The sequence below is a fragment of the Canis lupus genome, chromosome 10 (genome assembly GCF_048164855.1).
Source record: "Canis lupus baileyi chromosome 10, mCanLup2.hap1, whole genome shotgun sequence".
NCBI lineage: Eukaryota > Metazoa > Chordata > Mammalia > Carnivora > Canidae > Canis > Canis lupus.
In genome coordinates this window covers 60,099,845-60,116,421 of record NC_132847.1, presented here as the reverse complement: position 1 = coordinate 60,116,421, position 16,577 = coordinate 60,099,845, and the positions used below count along the sequence as shown (strand labels likewise).

At 45.2% G+C, this 16,577-nt stretch overlaps 1 protein-coding gene across 2 annotated transcripts in view; it reads left to right on the top strand.

Moving 5' to 3' along the window:
• The window catches only part of GRIN3A (glutamate ionotropic receptor NMDA type subunit 3A), a 151,621-nt gene extending 135,374 nt beyond the window's left edge, over positions 1–16,247 (top strand). The window contains exons 7-10 of one of the 2 annotated variants that reach the window (XM_072842169.1): positions 6,366–6,530; positions 7,345–7,421; positions 12,093–12,421; positions 14,397–16,247. In XM_072842169.1, the coding sequence (XP_072698270.1) occupies positions 6,366–6,530; positions 7,345–7,421; positions 12,093–12,421; positions 14,397–14,443 (618 nt within the window). In that variant the 3' untranslated portion in view covers positions 14,444–16,247. Of the gene's footprint in view, positions 1–6,365; positions 6,531–7,344; positions 7,422–12,092; positions 12,433–14,396 lie in introns of those variants that run through there. The other variant, XM_072842170.1, reaches the window with a different exon arrangement.
• Positions 16,248–16,577: the final 330 nt, after the last annotated feature.

The following is a 16,577-nucleotide window of genomic DNA, read 5'->3' as shown; positions in this document are numbered from 1 at the left end:
GGGGGCACTTGACGGGATGAGCATTGGGTATTATTCTGTATGCTGGCAAATTGCACACCAATAAAAAATAAATTTATTATTTAAAAAAATAAAAAATAACGTGTTCAGGGAGAAAAATTGGTACACATTTACATTATACAAAAAGATTCTAGCTTTTGAATGCTTTCATCCGTTCTTTCAAAAAATATTAATTGAAGACCAAGTAAATGCTAGGCACTGTTCTAGGCAATCAGGGTACAGTCTGAACAAGATGTACAAAACTCCTATCCTCTTGGAGCTTACATTCTATGTAAGAAGGGAAGTAGGCAATAAATAAAATATATTATGTTAGGAGAAAAATAAAGCAGAGTAAGGGGGTTAAGTTGTGTCCAGGAAAGGAAGGGGAGGAAGTTTTGCCCTTTTTAACCACATGGTTAGGGGAGACTTTATTGATAAATGACATTTGAATAGAGAATTGAAGAAAATGAGGGAGAGGAACAATACTGATTACTGGCAGGAGTTGCAGGCAGAGAGCACAGAAAATGAAGACTCTCAACTGCTCCATAGACTTAAGCAAGAGGAAGCCCAAGTAGCTGAGCAAAATGAACAAGTGAGAGAAGGATATGAAGTCAGAAGTACAGGACTAAATCATGGAAGGTCATTTAGACTATTGTAAGAACTCAAGTTTACTCTAGAGGAGATGGAAAACTGTCACCAGACATTGAATGACATGTTTTGTTGAGGGAGCCAAGCTGGATGCTGTGCAGAAGACAGACTGAGGGGATCAGAGAACCAAATAGAAGGCTATTTCGATAGTCCAAGTGAGCAATGACAGTGGCATAGACCAGAGTGGTTGGTTGAGGTGGTGGGAAGTCATCAGATTCTAGGTATACTTTGAAGGTAGGGTTCGCCATATTTGCAGACACACTAGGTATGGATGCTAAAGAAAGAGAGCAGTCAAAGATGACTCTAAGACTTTTTGCCTGAATGATAGCAAGGATGGGGATTCTCTGATGAGAAAGACTATGAGAGGAACAGTTTTCAGGGAGGAAAATTAGTTTATTTCAATGTGTTAAGCTTGAGATGTCTGTTAGATATCCTAGCAGCAAGACTGAATAAGAAGTTGGGGAAGATATAAATTTAGAAATCATTGGCCTATAGGTAGGATTTATAGCCATGAGTCTGGACAAGAAAGTGAATGTAGCTAAAGAATCAAGGCATGCCAATATTTATGATCATAAAGATGGGGAGGAACCAGTAAACAAGACTGAAGTAGAACAGAGAGGTATCCCAGAAGCAGTGAAGAAAATATATCAAAGAGGATGAAATAATCAATGGGGTCCAACATGAATAAGGTGAAAACTATTGTATTTGGCAATGTGGAGGTCATTGATGGCTTTGACAGGAGTTGTCTAGGTTACAGGTTGGGGCAAAAAGCCTAATTGGAATGAGTTCAAAAGAGAATGGGGACAGAGAAATTGAAAACAAGTATAGCCAACTCCTTAGAGGACCAGAGAAAGTGTGCAGTTAGTATGTTGAAGATGTGTACTGGGGGCTAGGAAGGCTTAGCTCTTTGGACTCAGTAACATCTGAAGCATGATGCATGAAACACTCTTCTGCATTTCTGGAGATTTCAGAATTAGTCATCTAACCAGCTGTCAGATGTTTCAAATGTCCACATCTGAGCAAGATGCAAAGCACGGTTTAGGCAGCAACAAAATTGGTGGTCTTGGCCTCTTTATGCTGGGAGCACTCATAATCTGGGCAGGGACCACTTAGAACATTTGACACAACAGGCATCTCCCTTTATCTGAATCTAGTCCATTCCTGGAAATACGTTGGCTGGTGAACTTCCAGATGGTGGGAGTCCTTTCCATTGTTTTAAATGAAAAAAAGAAAAACTAAAAACAAAGCATTCCTACTTCATCCAAAAACCCCAACCAGTTTTAAATATCACTAAAACACTCTTAGACACGTGTGTTTAATATCTAAGGCACAGTGCATATAACAGTCCATCAAGGATTTCTGCATAATAGGAAGCACTTAAAACATCGCTTCTTATTCATTCTTTCTTTAATGCATAATTATTGGATATTCGTGGGTGTGATATGCAGAGTATGTTTTCCCTCCACAATGCAATGAATATATGCTAATGTAAATAATAAAATGCTAAAGAAGCATAACATATATAAATAACATTTAGCAAAATAGTCAAGCAAGGCAGTTTTTTGAGTGGTTACATATTGATTAAAGAGGTAGCTCAGAAAAAAAAAAAAAAAGAGGTAGCTCAGTGAGATTGGATGGCCTAGCATGAATGTATGATGGAAAAAAAGCCATAAATGGCCGAGATTTGCCCATGGCTAAATCCTAGGACAGTCTTCTCTCCTTGAGAGACTTGAGACCTCAGAAGTGTATGGCTGTGAGCTATCAAATGAAGCTGCAGACAAAGCCACAGGATAAAGAAAACAAAAACCTTATGTCTGTTTGCCTTTCTTTGTTGTCATTTATGCAGCTCCTGACAACACACCATTGGGCTCTGATCGCATTTCTGAACAGGATGTTCATACTCCCATCATTTTGTCTGTGTTGCTTAAATGTATTTTTAAGATATGACTTTGAATATCCACTGTTTCTCTTCTTCCTCTGGCCAGTGATAAATGTGGAGTTGAGCAAGTTCCACTTTATTAGAAAGTTTTCACGTGGTATGTGGGGCAGATGCACATAGCTAATGCACAGTACATGGAACACGTCCGAGGAGGAGAATGGCTGAATTACAACTGCAGCTGTACATCTTATCACTCAGACTCACACACAAGTTAAACATGTTTGTTGGTGCTCACAGGCAGATTATAGCAGATTTTCAATTCGGATGTTGAATTTTGAATTAAAATATTTGCACGTTGTTTTAGGGAATAGACAGTAAGAGTTCAGGTAGCAAGGGATACCTATAAATGGTATTCACTTGAAAGGTAGTATGGGGGACGCCTGGGTGGCTCAGCAGTTGAGCGTCTGCCTTTGGCTCGGGGCGTGATCCTGGATTCCCAGGATCGAGTCCCACATCGGGCTTCTTGCATGGAGCCTGCTTCTCCTCCTTCTGCCTGTGTCTTTGCCTCTCTTTCTGTGTCTCTCATGAATAAATAAATAAAATCTTTAAAAAAAAGAGGGAGAGAGAGAAAAGAAAGGTAGTATGGGATTTAGCATCAAACATTCCTGGATCTACAACCTGGCTCCCCCATTTATTAGCTTGTAGGATCTTGGGGAAGGTAGTTAATCTCTATGAGACTCAGTTTCCTTGAATGTGAAATAGGGATAATAATATTTAAAGGGTATTAAAAATCATAATATGCATATGTGATGCCTGGCACATATATTAGTTGTCCAATTTAAAACAAACAGTAATTATATCTACTAGTTTATTAGTATATGGGTGTAAACAAGTTAAAGGAAAAAATGAGGGGTGCCTGGATGGCTCAGTTGGTTAAATGTCTGACTCTTGGTATCAGCTCAGGTCATGATCTCAGGGTCATGAGATCAAGCACCGTGTCGGAGTCTGCTCAAGAGTCTCTCCCTCTCGGGCACCCCAGGTGGCTCAGCAGTTTAGCGCAGCCTTCAGCCCAGAGCCCAATCCTGGAGACCTGGGATCGAGTCCCACGTCGGGCTCCCTGCTTGGAGCCTGCTTCTCCCTCTGCCTGTGTCTCTGCCTCTCTCTCTCTTTCTCTCTCTTTCTCTCTCCCTCTCTCCCTCTCTCATGAATAAATAAATAAAATCTTTAAAAAAAAATTCTCTCCCTCTGCCAACACCCCTGCTCATGTGCCACTCTATCAAATAAATAAATATTTAAAGAAAAATGTGTAAAATAAACTGAATACAGCCTATTTGATACTGAGGTAATAAGAGGAAAATGAGACTGGTTATTGTCACGCACAAAAACACAGAGGGGGGAGCCATGTGTTTAAAGGCAAGATGTTTCACTATAAGCTGCATTTTTCTCAGTCGTCTTGGCAGCACCTTATAAGAAAGCACTGCCAGTCTGTTAAGCGTTGTGCCAAATGTTTGATGATGTTAACATCAAAAATGAATTCCCCCATTTTGTTCTTCATCCATGGCAGCAACAACTCACTGAATGCTTACATAATAACCATATCCTGTACGCATTACGACAGGTCCCGCCCGAGGGCTATTTTCAGACATATTTGTAACCTACTTTCTGGAGGTCAGCGTTATACAGTTGGTCACCACTTGTGCAGAGATGTCCCAGGAGAAGCCCTAGTACTTGTGTAGCTCTCCGGACCTGATACACCTCTTCCCTTTCCTAGACCAGCATTCCTTATTCCCTAGGGCTGGGCTTCTGCCTCATTGTCTCAGGTGGTCTGCCCAGGTATCTTGCCTTGTTCTCAGTTGCCTAGACCAGGTCATGCCTCTGCTCACCTCCGGTCATTAGTTCTCCAGGGATCCTAGCATCTGTCATTGATGCGGAGCCATCGCTGGAGGATGTACTGTCATGGAGAAAAAGCGATTTCATGCCCAGACTCCAGTGGAGTCCCCAAGTTCTACCTCTGAACGCTGCCCCCAGATGGACTTCCTGGCATACCCAGGCGATGGACCCATGCCTGAACCATGTCTGGCTAAGTGTTTCTTCGGGACTGGAGGTAGAGGCGGGGAGAATGGAAGAAAGGAAACTCCCATCAAGAGAACGGGAGGACACGGACATCCGTCATTTGAGGGTGATCAAAAATATAGGCTCTGGAGCTAGGCTGCCTGACTTTGAACCCCAGCTCTAATCTTGGCTAGTTGTGCGACCTTGGACAAGGAGCTAAGTTATTTTGTTCCTAAGTTTCCTCACCTATAAAATGGAGACAGGACAGTACCTACCTCATAGGTTGTTATGAATAGTAAGCAAGTTGTGAGTGATAAAGTGTTCAAAGCTGTGCCTTCCACATATTAAGTGATAAATAATTATCAATGATGAGGATGATGACCAAAAGCCCCCGGCAGAGGGATGACATCAGGCTTCTTAGCACTGGCATCCGAGGACTTGCTTAGTATGGTTCTTCCTCACAGCACATGCCTCCTGCACCACCTACCCCTCAGCCACCACGGTCTGCTTCACAACCCCCTACATCACTGGTGCCAGACGTCACTTCTTTCCCTGTTTCTGCAACCTCCAGAGTGCTTACATCTCACCCAAGCCTCCACATTCTACCTCTCTCCCTTTACGTTTTATCTCATGAGCCCACTTCTCCATAAAACTGAGAAGGCATGGATCAGTGTCTGTATCATGGGGTATAAATTGTTTGCTTCCTCCCTAGACTCAAGCCCATTAAAGGCAGGGACGTAACCCTCCTATCCGAATCCTGTGGTACTTCTCAACCAGTGCCTGAAATACTCACTGTGTCAAAAGTCTGTCTTTTCTGTAGTCATTGATACCCGTGACTGAATAATAAATACCCATTTCATAGAGAACTCGTGAGGATTCTCTTAGATCTCATATGTAAACCACTTAGCAAAGTACCTGCCACATATGGTTGTTGTAACTATTGAGAGAGAATCTCAAGCAGGCTCCACACCCAGTGCAGAGCCCAACCTGGGGCTCGATCCCATGACCCTGAGATCATGACCTGAGCCGAAATCAAGAGTTGGACACTTAATCGACTGAGCCACCCAGGTGCCCTAGCTGCTGTTCTGGTGTACAGCAGAAAGAGCCCAGGCTTCACAGCTAAACAAACATGGACTTATAGACCAGGTTTGTCACTTAAAAGCTGCAAGGACTTCAGTGTCTTCAACTGTAAATTGTGGTTTTAATACCTAGCTCAGTGCAAAAAAAAGTAAGCAGTCAATAAATATTAGGTCCTATCTTTTCCTCCTCTGTGACTGTCTAATTTTGTGGCCTGCATGAATTTACTTCACTCCCCTGGTCCCAGGTTCCTCATCTGTAAAATGAGAACATTGAAGTGGATGATTTCCATGTTCCCACCAGATCTAAATGTCAAAATTATTGAACTCATCATCTCTTCCCCTTAAACCTACTCGTTCTGTGTCCCTGAGAAAGGTTCTTTCCTTGACAACTCTGCAGCACTTTAGTACATTAAATTGTTTCAATTTTTGGTCTCTGTCCCTCTACCTCTCAGTCTCTCTCTAGAGTCTATAGGGTGGTCCAGACACTGGGAACAGTCATACGATAGGACTATATGTGCGTAGCTCCCAGGAAGTGTGCCGGGCAGTGGCCCTCGGTCCAGGCTGGTTCATCCACAACACGTTGTAGTGAAGCCGGTCAAGCACACAGGGAGGGGTGATCTCCAGCTCTCGTTGGGTCCCAGGAAAATGTATCAGCATGGGGCCAGGTGGAGCAACACATTCATGGCCTTTCCTTTCCTGTTCCACCATAGACTTTGCAAATGGGCATCAAACACTTCTCTGGACTTTTCGTGCTGCTGTGCATCGGATTTGGTCTATCCATCTTGACAACCATTGGTGAGCACATAGTGTACAGGCTCCTACTACCACGAATCAAGAACAAATCTAGGCTACAGTACTGGCTCCATACCAGCCAGGTGAGTGCCACAGCATCCTGCCCAGTATCCTAACCTCAGAACTCCCACTGATGGGAGAGGCCAAGTCAGATGGGTGACAAGTTCCCAAGAAAACTAGGGTGGTATAGACAGTTGGTGTAGAAGACGGAGTTCCTTCTAGCTCATTAATTCGCTTCCCTCTTAAATTAGCCTACCCCATAACTCCCTGTCCTTTCATGGAACCCTCCACTATTGCCCACATGGAAGCCATAGAATTGTTTTCAGCCTCGTTTCACTTAATACTGACAACCTGAAGAGATGGTGTGAGAAGTGTATTTCCTAAAGACTTTTCTAGCCGGAATTGAAACTCCTTAAGTGAGCTTGACGTCCCTGTTGCCATTTAGATGAACCCAGCGGCCCTTGTTCTGTCCCCATCTTCAGTGGCCCTGAGCTTTGAAGTTGGCTGATGCCAAAGCCGAGTGCCACAGGATGGAATTTCTGTCAAGTAACCCAGATGCCAGCACTTAAGTTTTTGACACTCCTCTCTAGCACTTCTGCAAGGCCCCTTGCCCCACACGCTAGTTGTATCTTCATTGTATCGCGTGCCTTTTTACAAATCAGAGCATTTCTAAGCTTCCTACCAAGTTATTTTTTTTATTTCCGCCCCCCCCCCCACCCTCTAGATAAGAATAATATCTTAGAATTTGGTTCTCTTGAGATTTCGGGCTGAAGGTTGATCCGTTTTCAGGCATCCCTGGAAATTTGTTTCGAGAGCCCAAGATCTGTTAACTGTGAGATACACAATTAACTGTATGTTTCTAATAATCTCTACCTGTGAATCTGTTCTTCCTGCCAGAGATTACATAGAGCACTAAACACATCATTCGGAGAGGAAAAGCGGCAGCGTTTCAAGACAAAACGTGTGGAAAAGAGGTAAGAAGAGGCCAGCGCCAGGTGTCTTTATGTTTGTGAAAATAAAAGCGGAGAGATGTAACTGGGTCTCCCTACACATAGGGGAAATTATGTGTAAGTAATTCAGATCAGATCAGGACCAAGTTGTTGATAACACAACCAGTAAGAGTATGTGTGGTTTCAAACAGAAATAGGACAGAATAAAAAAAAATTCTCTGTACATATGGACAGGGAAAAGCATTATAGGCCACGTATGGTTAAAAGCACGGCTGTGGTCTCTGGAGTCAGGCACCTGGATCATAACCTGTCCCAGACACTTGCCGTATGTGTGGCTTGGCAAATTATTTATTTAACTTCTCTGGACCTCAATGTCCTCATTTGTGAAATTGAGATAAAAACAGTACTCACTTCCTAGAGAGGCTGTAAGGATTCATTGAGATAATAATACAGGTAAAGCCCCGGGAATGAAGCTATTTTAGCTCTTGTTCTTGTGCACAAAATACACGCAAACCTTAATTCATGAGTACTGCACACAATTCGTTTCCTACAGTGTGCCCTTTCTGGCATGTGGGCTCTGTGGGGCCTTTCTGCTCCCCACTCCTTTCCAGCACTCCTAGGAATATTTGAAATATGCAACAGACGTGTTCTGCTTAATTCGTTTCCTGGCACTCTTACTACAAATGCCCAGAAAAGCATCTCATGGATAGGAAGTAACAAGCAGTAAATGCATAGAGGACACCTGAAAACCGAAGCTTCCCGCCTTCCCCACATCCAGCCCGTGGATGACTGCTGCAGCTAAAGGGGCCGGCTGTGCTGCACGCTGCCCCGTGGCCCTCCTCCCCTCCTCATCCTCCTCATCGTCCTCCTCCTCCTCTTCCTCCTCCTCTTCCTCCCTTACACCAGAGCCTTCAGTTCAGGGCACTGCCTCCAAATAACTCTCATCTGTGGCAGATCATCAGCTCAAAGCTTGGCCTTCTGGGTGATTTTGAAATCTGCCACTCACACTTCCCACTCCTAATGGAGGAAAAGGAAAAAGGGGGTGAAAGGCATCATTCATTTTCATTGTTTATACCTCCTCTGGGACGGCTGCTGTGTCCATGTCTCCAGTGTGCATCTAGCTTGTCAGAACCATTTCCATTCTCTCTGGAAGCCTCTCTTTCCAGTCAGTGAGCACTTTTCGCCCTCTCAGTCTGTGGTATTCCTGGATCATGTTGCAGCCCTGTCAGCGACAAGCTGTAGACTAATCAGGTCACAGCTGTCCTGTGTCATGTTACATGTGTTTTCTCTGCAATTAAAACAAATTTTTAACCAGAGGAACACAGATAGACATGGCAGCAAAGACATCATCTCATGACAAAGCATTTGTTTACCAGCCATAATAGAAACAGGAAGCCCAGTGATCCCATTTCCAACCGTGGTGTGATTCCTAGTCACATCTCTCTCACCTGAGTTGGGCACCAAATGTGTCTTTCACTCAGTGTATGCACTTTCTTGGCAGATTCCCTTCTGAAGCCCCTTATTTTGAGGCACTAAAGCAGAACATGCCTTCCTGGCTTACCTTGGGCCTGCACTTCCGGTGCCACCTCCCTACTACCCAGCACCCACCCATAACCTTTCAAATGCAGTGAGTGTTTGAGGTCCCATAGCTGTCATCCCTTTTCTGAATGCTCCAGTGGAGTATTGAACTCCAAGGTTACAGAATTGGTCTGTGGAAGCTCGTTTTGCTCATTTTAAGTGCTAAGTGCAGTTCACCCACTGGTCACCTTACATGCCAAGGCTCAGGAAGTTTCCATAGAAAACATAACAAAATGCTGAAGAGGCCTCCAATGAGAAACCAAATCTGACATCAGTATCTGTCATCTTCTATTCATAGGTGGCCCAGAGCCACATGTCGATTACCAGGGCACTTGATAGAGTTTGTGATGGAATCCAGCTTTTGCTTATTTCTCTATATTCTATTCCCAGATACATGCACAAAGCTCTGGAGAAAACCAGATTGGCTATCTCTACTTACCTGATTTCTGTGGTTGCCTGGACATGCCAGGAAAATGTGCAGGTGTCCTACTATGAATCATTCTGTGGTACTACAGTTAGGTCTGTTGGGTTGAAAACTCTTTGCCTCTTTTTTGGAAGAGTACCTACACAAATGCCTGTGCCTGCTACAATTTGGCATCCTTCCAGCATGCTCTATATTTATAGAATGAATAAAACCATAGATAAGTGGGTGTATGCAGATGAGTCTGGCCCTGAGGACCAGGGACGATGGATGTGTGTGTACCCTCTGGAAAATAAAGATTTAATTGAGCTTAAAAAAAAAATGATGAACAAATGATTAACATATGGATTTGAGCAAAGGCCTAAAGAAATTCTGGGCCATGATACCAAAGTAGATGTTGCTCTTTTTCTACTTAATGCAGAGAAAAAAGTAAATATTGCAAGACACTATCCAGTCTTTGGTGTATTCAACCTGGGATTTCATATAAGTTTTGGTCTATACTTCATCCCACTAGGTTTCCAATACACCTTCATTTTCCCTTTCTCCTTGCCCCAAGGTATAAAAAAATTATAATCCACATAACACAAACACAAACAAGATTGTCTCGAAATTTTTCAAACTCAACTGGAAGAGATTTGAAGGAAAAATTAAAGGGAACTATAGGACTAGAATTTAAAATTTTAACCATACCCCTGACCAAGGTTTAAAGCCAGCGGAGGATCCCTGGGTGGCGCAGCGGTTTAGCGCCTGCCTTTGGAGCCTGCTTCTCCCTCTGCCTATGTCTCTGCTTCTCTCTCTCTCTGTGTGACTATAATAAATAAATAAAAATTAAAAAAAAAAATAATAAAGCCAGCGGAGCTCTAAGTGGGTTCATTATAGACTTTTACTCAACCCAGGACACATGAAAGTCAAGCTCTGGTACCACTCACTCATTTATATGCCACTTAAACTATGAGAAATGTAAATGAACTGCAGGGTAGTTTGGAATATGTGTTTTAATGGCTTGGGGCAGGTATCTAGGTTTTTGCTATGTAAGAAAATTATCTCAATAACTTAATTTTTTAAAAAACTGCGAGTTAGCATCTATGGGTCAGCTGCGCAGTTTACTGGTCTGGGCCAGACTTTGGCTGATCTTGGCTACATTTGCCCATACATCTGCAGCCAGCTTGTGGAGAGGGGGAAAGCAGCTAAGGGCTGGTGGGTCTATGGCCTCAGCTGGGTCCACCGGGGAGACTGGGAACTCTCTCCACATTGTCTGTTATCATCAGCAGATCAGTCTGGACTTGTTCACATTGCGGCAGCAGGATTCTGAGAGAAACCCTTAGTGGAGGTGGACGAGGCTTCTTAAAAGTTTAAGTGTGGAACTGCTGCCTGTCATTTCTGCTAGTTTGGCCCAAAACAAGTCATGAAACCAGACTAAATTCAAGAGGGAGGGAAAGCCAGACTTTCTCCCCTTGAATCCTCCTTGATAGAGCTGTGCCACAAAGTCCCAGTACCGAGGGACATGGATGGAAAGGAGGAATAAAGGATTATGACCATTTCTGCAGTCAACCAGAGGGCAAAATGAAACAGAATCATCCTATTAAGTCCTTGTGTTTCTGTTCTCATCCATGTAACTGAATCAAGACTTTATTGGCCCTCCCTCTACTCCTTCCCCTGGAGGTCCTCCCCTTCTTCTCCTGGGAAGAAAGAGCCCAGAAATAAAGTCTTGATTCAGTTACATCGTTGGGAACAAAAGCACAAGAACTTAACAGAGTGTTTCTACTTAGGTTCGCCCCATGACCAATGCAAAAATGGTCATAACCCTCCTCCTCCTACAAGAGTAGAAGAGAGCAACTGCCATACTGCTGAGGGCTCTAGTCTGTTCTTATGGCAAGAAACTCTTCTCACTGCATCTAACTGTCAAAGTTTATTTCGGGCACCAAATCCCCCTTCTCTTGGGCCCGTCCAGCAGTAGCTCTTGCTGTTCACAGCCATCTCTCCGAGACAGTGGAAGGTGGTTTGAAGCAAGCCTGAAAGAGGGTTGTGAATCTATTTCTATTGACTTTCATTATTCCAGCAAGAATTTGAGGCTTTCTTGGGGTTTCTTTTTAGCTTCAGACCTGAGCTGTCATTCTCAACCCACATAAAGTCTTCCCTATAATGGAACACTTTTTGCTGAAACCCGCAACTTGAATGTTTATATTCTCCTCAAACTCAAGTAGTAAACATCAGGGTAGTCCTATGGGACAGAGGATGAGCTGTTTTATGGTATCTATCAGCAGGCTTATGCTTAGAGTCCAAGAGGTGAATAAACAGATTCTCACTTTTACTAAAGCACCATTTTTGTAGCCATTGAATGTTTCAAGGCGGTGCTGCTCGCTCAGCCTCACTGGTAGCAAGGAAATGGAAAGACGTCCAAGGTTCTTCATAAAAGATATATGCCACACCCTGGTCCCTCCGCCCTCCCGATGATCCATTCCAATTTCAGGGCAGCGGAAGTCTGGGCAAAGCTTTGAACTTCAGTTGAAAAGAACTGTAAAATGGCTCTTTTTGTCCCTACACCACCCCAGCAGGTAGTCCATCCGAGGCTTTGTTACTTCATCTCTGAATACACATCCAGCTCCATATTCAGTTTGAAATGGCCAACAGATGGGGAGCAGCACTTTTGAGAGCTGCAGAGTGGAAGGTGAATCTAAAGTGTCTTTGTTTCCCAGGTCCAGTGTGGGACCCCGTCAGCTCACTGTGTGGAATACTTCCAATCTGAGTCATGATAACCGGCGAAAGTACATCTTCAGTGATGAGGGAGGACAAAACCAGCTGAGCGTCCGGACCCACCAGGACATCCCGCTCCCTCCAAGGAGGAGAGAGCTCCCCGCCTCGCTGACCACCAATGGGAAGGCGGACTCCCTAAGTGGAGCTCGGAACTCAGTGATGCAGGAACTCTCAGAGCTCGAGAAGCAGATTCAGGTGATCCGGCAGGAGCTGCAGCTGGCTGTGAGCAGGAAGACGGAGCTTGAAGAGTATCAAAGGACAAACCGGACTTGTGAGTCCTAGGTGACCCTGCCTGCCGCTCCCCTTCTCGGTTCTGGGCATTCCTCTGAGCCCTTGAGACACTTTGCGATGCTCTTTTGTAACTACTGACAAAAGTGCGGGGAAGCGGAGGTCTAGGTCTTCTTAGAGGTCAAGTCTGCCCATCCTAGCCTAAAAATCAGCCTTCCCAAGCCAACTCCCTAGCTCTCCAGGGTAAGGGGTCTTTCGGAGCAAGGATGGTATCTTAGGGGTAAACTCTGTGGAAAGGATCTATGAATGACCAGGCAACCCTGGCTCCTGCTAACCTTCTCATCGGGTGCCACACTAGTAGTTCGGGGTTTTAGCCCTTTCTCTGCACTGTCACCAACAAGAGATAGAAGCTTACTCATACCTAGTTTTATTTTTAGTATGGAACAGGATTATCCAGGGGTGTGGCTTTTGATCTAACTCCCCCCATCTAGACTTGTTCCTACATTCTGACCGGGGAGCTGGATAAGAGCCAGGGGTGTGGGTCCGTAAATAATGAAGTGAACTCATTAGAGTCACAGCAGACCAAGGATTGATTAGAGTCATGTTTCTGAGAGGGTCCCGCATCACCAGCACCATCCTCACCAACATTTAGTAGGAATGGCTTACCTGCCACTCTGGAAGGGGACAGGGATGTGGTGAGAGGGAACAGAGGACAGACAAAAGAGGTGTTAAAAATGGCCATCATGCTGAAGAACCAAAGCGCTGGGCCAGAAAAAACAATTTGGCTAATGCATGAATAGGACTGTACTTCTAATCTAGCAAAGCATCTCCGCAAGAGTGTGCCTTTTATAAAGGAAAAAAAAAGCAAAGCAAGGACATGGCCTTAGATGAAACCGGACTATCCCTGCTTATTGCCCACACGGGGCAAGCGAGCTGGCACTGTGGGTTGAGTTAAAAGGCTCTGCGAACCACACATTAGCCCCTTAGCTCTAGGAATCCCAAAAGCGGACCTCCCCTGCAAACACCACAAGCTTTAACATTTGGGACGGTGCGCCCTGTGCCGTCCATCTCTGTACAGGTAACCACCAAGCAGTCTCCCAGCCCGACACCCACTCCTCCCTGAGGGGCTGTGGCCAGATGTGGTCCCTCCTATTCTCCCCTAGGCCCCATCGGACGCCCCCAAGGAACTGATCATCAGTAACCTGGCTTCCCCTCCCCGTCTGCCTAAGCATCCCTGTCCCGGGTGCACCGGCGTGGTCACACATGCAGGAAGGGCACGTCATGGGGAACCATGGGACATCAGTTCCCAGGGCTAGAGTAGATGGGAAGCAGCTAGGAACCCATTAGAATGCTGATTACCAGGGCCTTTTTTCCCAGAAGTGGTGGGGAGTCTGGCTCAGAAACCTGTTAACCCCACTCCCCCAGGTGACTGACACATGTGATCCAAAAATTCCTCTTCAGGAAGCACTGTTCTAGAACGATGGCTGCTCCCAGGCTGGAGAGAAGAGCCCTTTTAAGAGGTTTTTAGATGTGAGCACACGCCTGCTGATTCACCTTCCACACAGCCGCTCCCACCCCAGGGGACCACTTAGGAGGAGACTTCCTCGTTTATCACTTCCTTTGCTCCAGACTCATCGACGGGAATGCCCACAACGAATCCACAGCACTGTCCCCCGCACTGTGCTCTGTAACAGCTACCCATCCCTGGAAAGGCTCGCAATCAAAAAATTTCTCCTGCGTTCCCACCAGGAGCTCCCCAGGCCCCCAGGGAAAGAGAACACCTTCAGCTATAATTAGGTAGCACTTTGGTTAATTATCTGAGAAACCCCTGGGGTGGATGGAGGCACAGAGACTGATGAGGGAGGTAAGAGGCTTCTAGTTAGACTTCCTAACCTTGCAGATGAAACAGTGAGGGAACGACGGGTGTTGGGGTCGGTGGGGGGGCGGGGCGGGGAGCCCTGGAAACAGAAAGGACAACCCTGCTTTGAAATACCCTGTCCTCCCGTGTTCTCACCCAGGCCCAGACGTAGGTTTGCAACTACCTTTGGAAGATGATGCCTCATAGCCATCCCCACCTGTCTGCAACTGCTGAGGATGCCGTAGACCCTGCCATCATGCTCTGCGCGGCCCGGAAGGCTGACGTGCGGGTGTACCTCTCAACTCAACGTGACAGCCATGCTCCTGATGTACATGGACATTTTTGTAACTGAACTCATACTAACTGTACTTGAGAAGCTGGCTATTTAAAGGAACCCAGAGGTGAATTCTTTTGTAAAGTAAAGAATCCTTTTGTAATGCAATTAATTATCCCTTAATGTCTCTGTTTTGTAAGTTTGGATTTTTGTATTTCGGGTTTACCTTAAGCTTCTCTACTGAGGCACTCTGAGCAGTGGTGACAAGCTAGACGGCCCTGCCTACCCGCAAAGCGGATGACCAGTGCCCGGCTTCCCCAGTATCTACTGAGGAACTACTTGGCCAAACTGTGGCCAGGACGGGGCAAGCAGCAGCAGGGGCTGGAGGCAGGCTTACTGCCATCAGCATCGCTTGAAACACCTCCATGTTCTGGATGAAGAGAAACTGCATAGTTGCTTGTGGTGGAATGAAGCAGTCTCAAGTAGCAGTGGTTGTCGTTATCGGTAGTAACTGACCAGTGTTTTGCAGTGTGTGAAACAGTGTGTTGTGTTTCATAAAAAGAGTTCATGAAATGGTGGGTCCTTTGAAAACCCTCCTTTCTGTTCTGCTCCACCTGTTCTTTCAACTTCCCTCGGGCTCAAAAACACAAAGAGCAAAGGCTTCAGGTGGAGGGTGGTAGTCTAGTAAAGGAGAAAGAGGTAAGGGATGCTTGCCTCCTCTTCCGGGCTCCCATTTCATGAGATCAGGAAGGCCCATTCTTTTCCAAGCTCTGCTGCTGGGAAACGAGACGGCCTGGTTGTGTAGCACACCCCACCTCATTTTCCAAAGGGGAAGTTCCTGGCACAGGAAGCACACAATAATATACGGCGGGGTGAGCAGGAACAGATAGGGCAACGTGGTTCATGTAAATAATAATCATAAGGCCCCAGAGTGTGGATGCCTTGGGGTAGAGGAACAAGGGGGATTCCTCCAACAATTAAAAGACAAGTTGGAAAAAAAAGGAACAGACAAGTGGGGCAGCCACAGGGACACAATCACTTGAGGTCTTTAACATGCCTGGAGGGGACTCCATTATTCATGGATCTTGCTGTTGCACAAACCCTATACCGGGGCTGCTGCTTCTGCGCCAACCAGCCAAGTGGTCAGTGAAGCAACTGCCAAGTCAAACCGAGCTACATCTTCTGGGCAGTGAGCTTCTCAGTGTTGTTGCTGGGTCTCATAGGGCCTTGGAGCTAATAAGCGTTTCCTCGGTGTGGATAAAGAATGAAGGGGAAAGAAACTACTTTAGGGCCTCTCTTCCTCCCAACTCATTTTTGATAAGCAAACCAGAAAATTCAACCAGTCATGGAAAGAACTTGAGTTCTGATCATCAAAACCACTTCACTATCTGCACTTTTGAGTTATTCCCTTCTTTACTCACCTTAATGCCACCCATCTAATCCAGGAGTCCCTCACTCTTTTTAAGTTTAGTTCCTAATTGTTTTATGAAAATAATGTACTTAGAAGTATTTTCTTAAGGTTTGTAAAGAGTGTTTGCATTGTGTCTTCATTTTAATGTGTGTGCAATCGCTCCACTCCAGGAAGAACTGAAATGCTGTCTTGTGAGCATGAAGTGAACAGGCTGTTTTGCTCCAGCCACTTTTCTTGTACAACCATGTGGATGGACTAGATGTTCTCAGGTCTTTTCCATCTTCAGTTTCTATGACTGTGGAATAAATGTTCAGATAGAAACTTCACTTTCTGGTGTACTGCTGGCATTGTCTTTGGGGATTCAGATGTGGACATGGGACCAGCTCCTTCCTCACAGGAGACTCACTCATGCTATAATGTACACTGTTTCCTCAGTAGAGTCAACGTGGCACAAAGTATGCTGAGAAAACTCAGAGCCTGGGCATCACAAAGTATAAATGAAATGGCTTCATCTGGGAGACATTCTAGGAAAAGCCACAATACTGAGAGATCTCTAAAAAGTTCTGCCCTGGCCACCCTCACTTAGTAATTCAACAACCATCTGCTACATGGCCTGTATTTACGTGCCAGGTGCTGGGACACAAGAGTGAATAGGA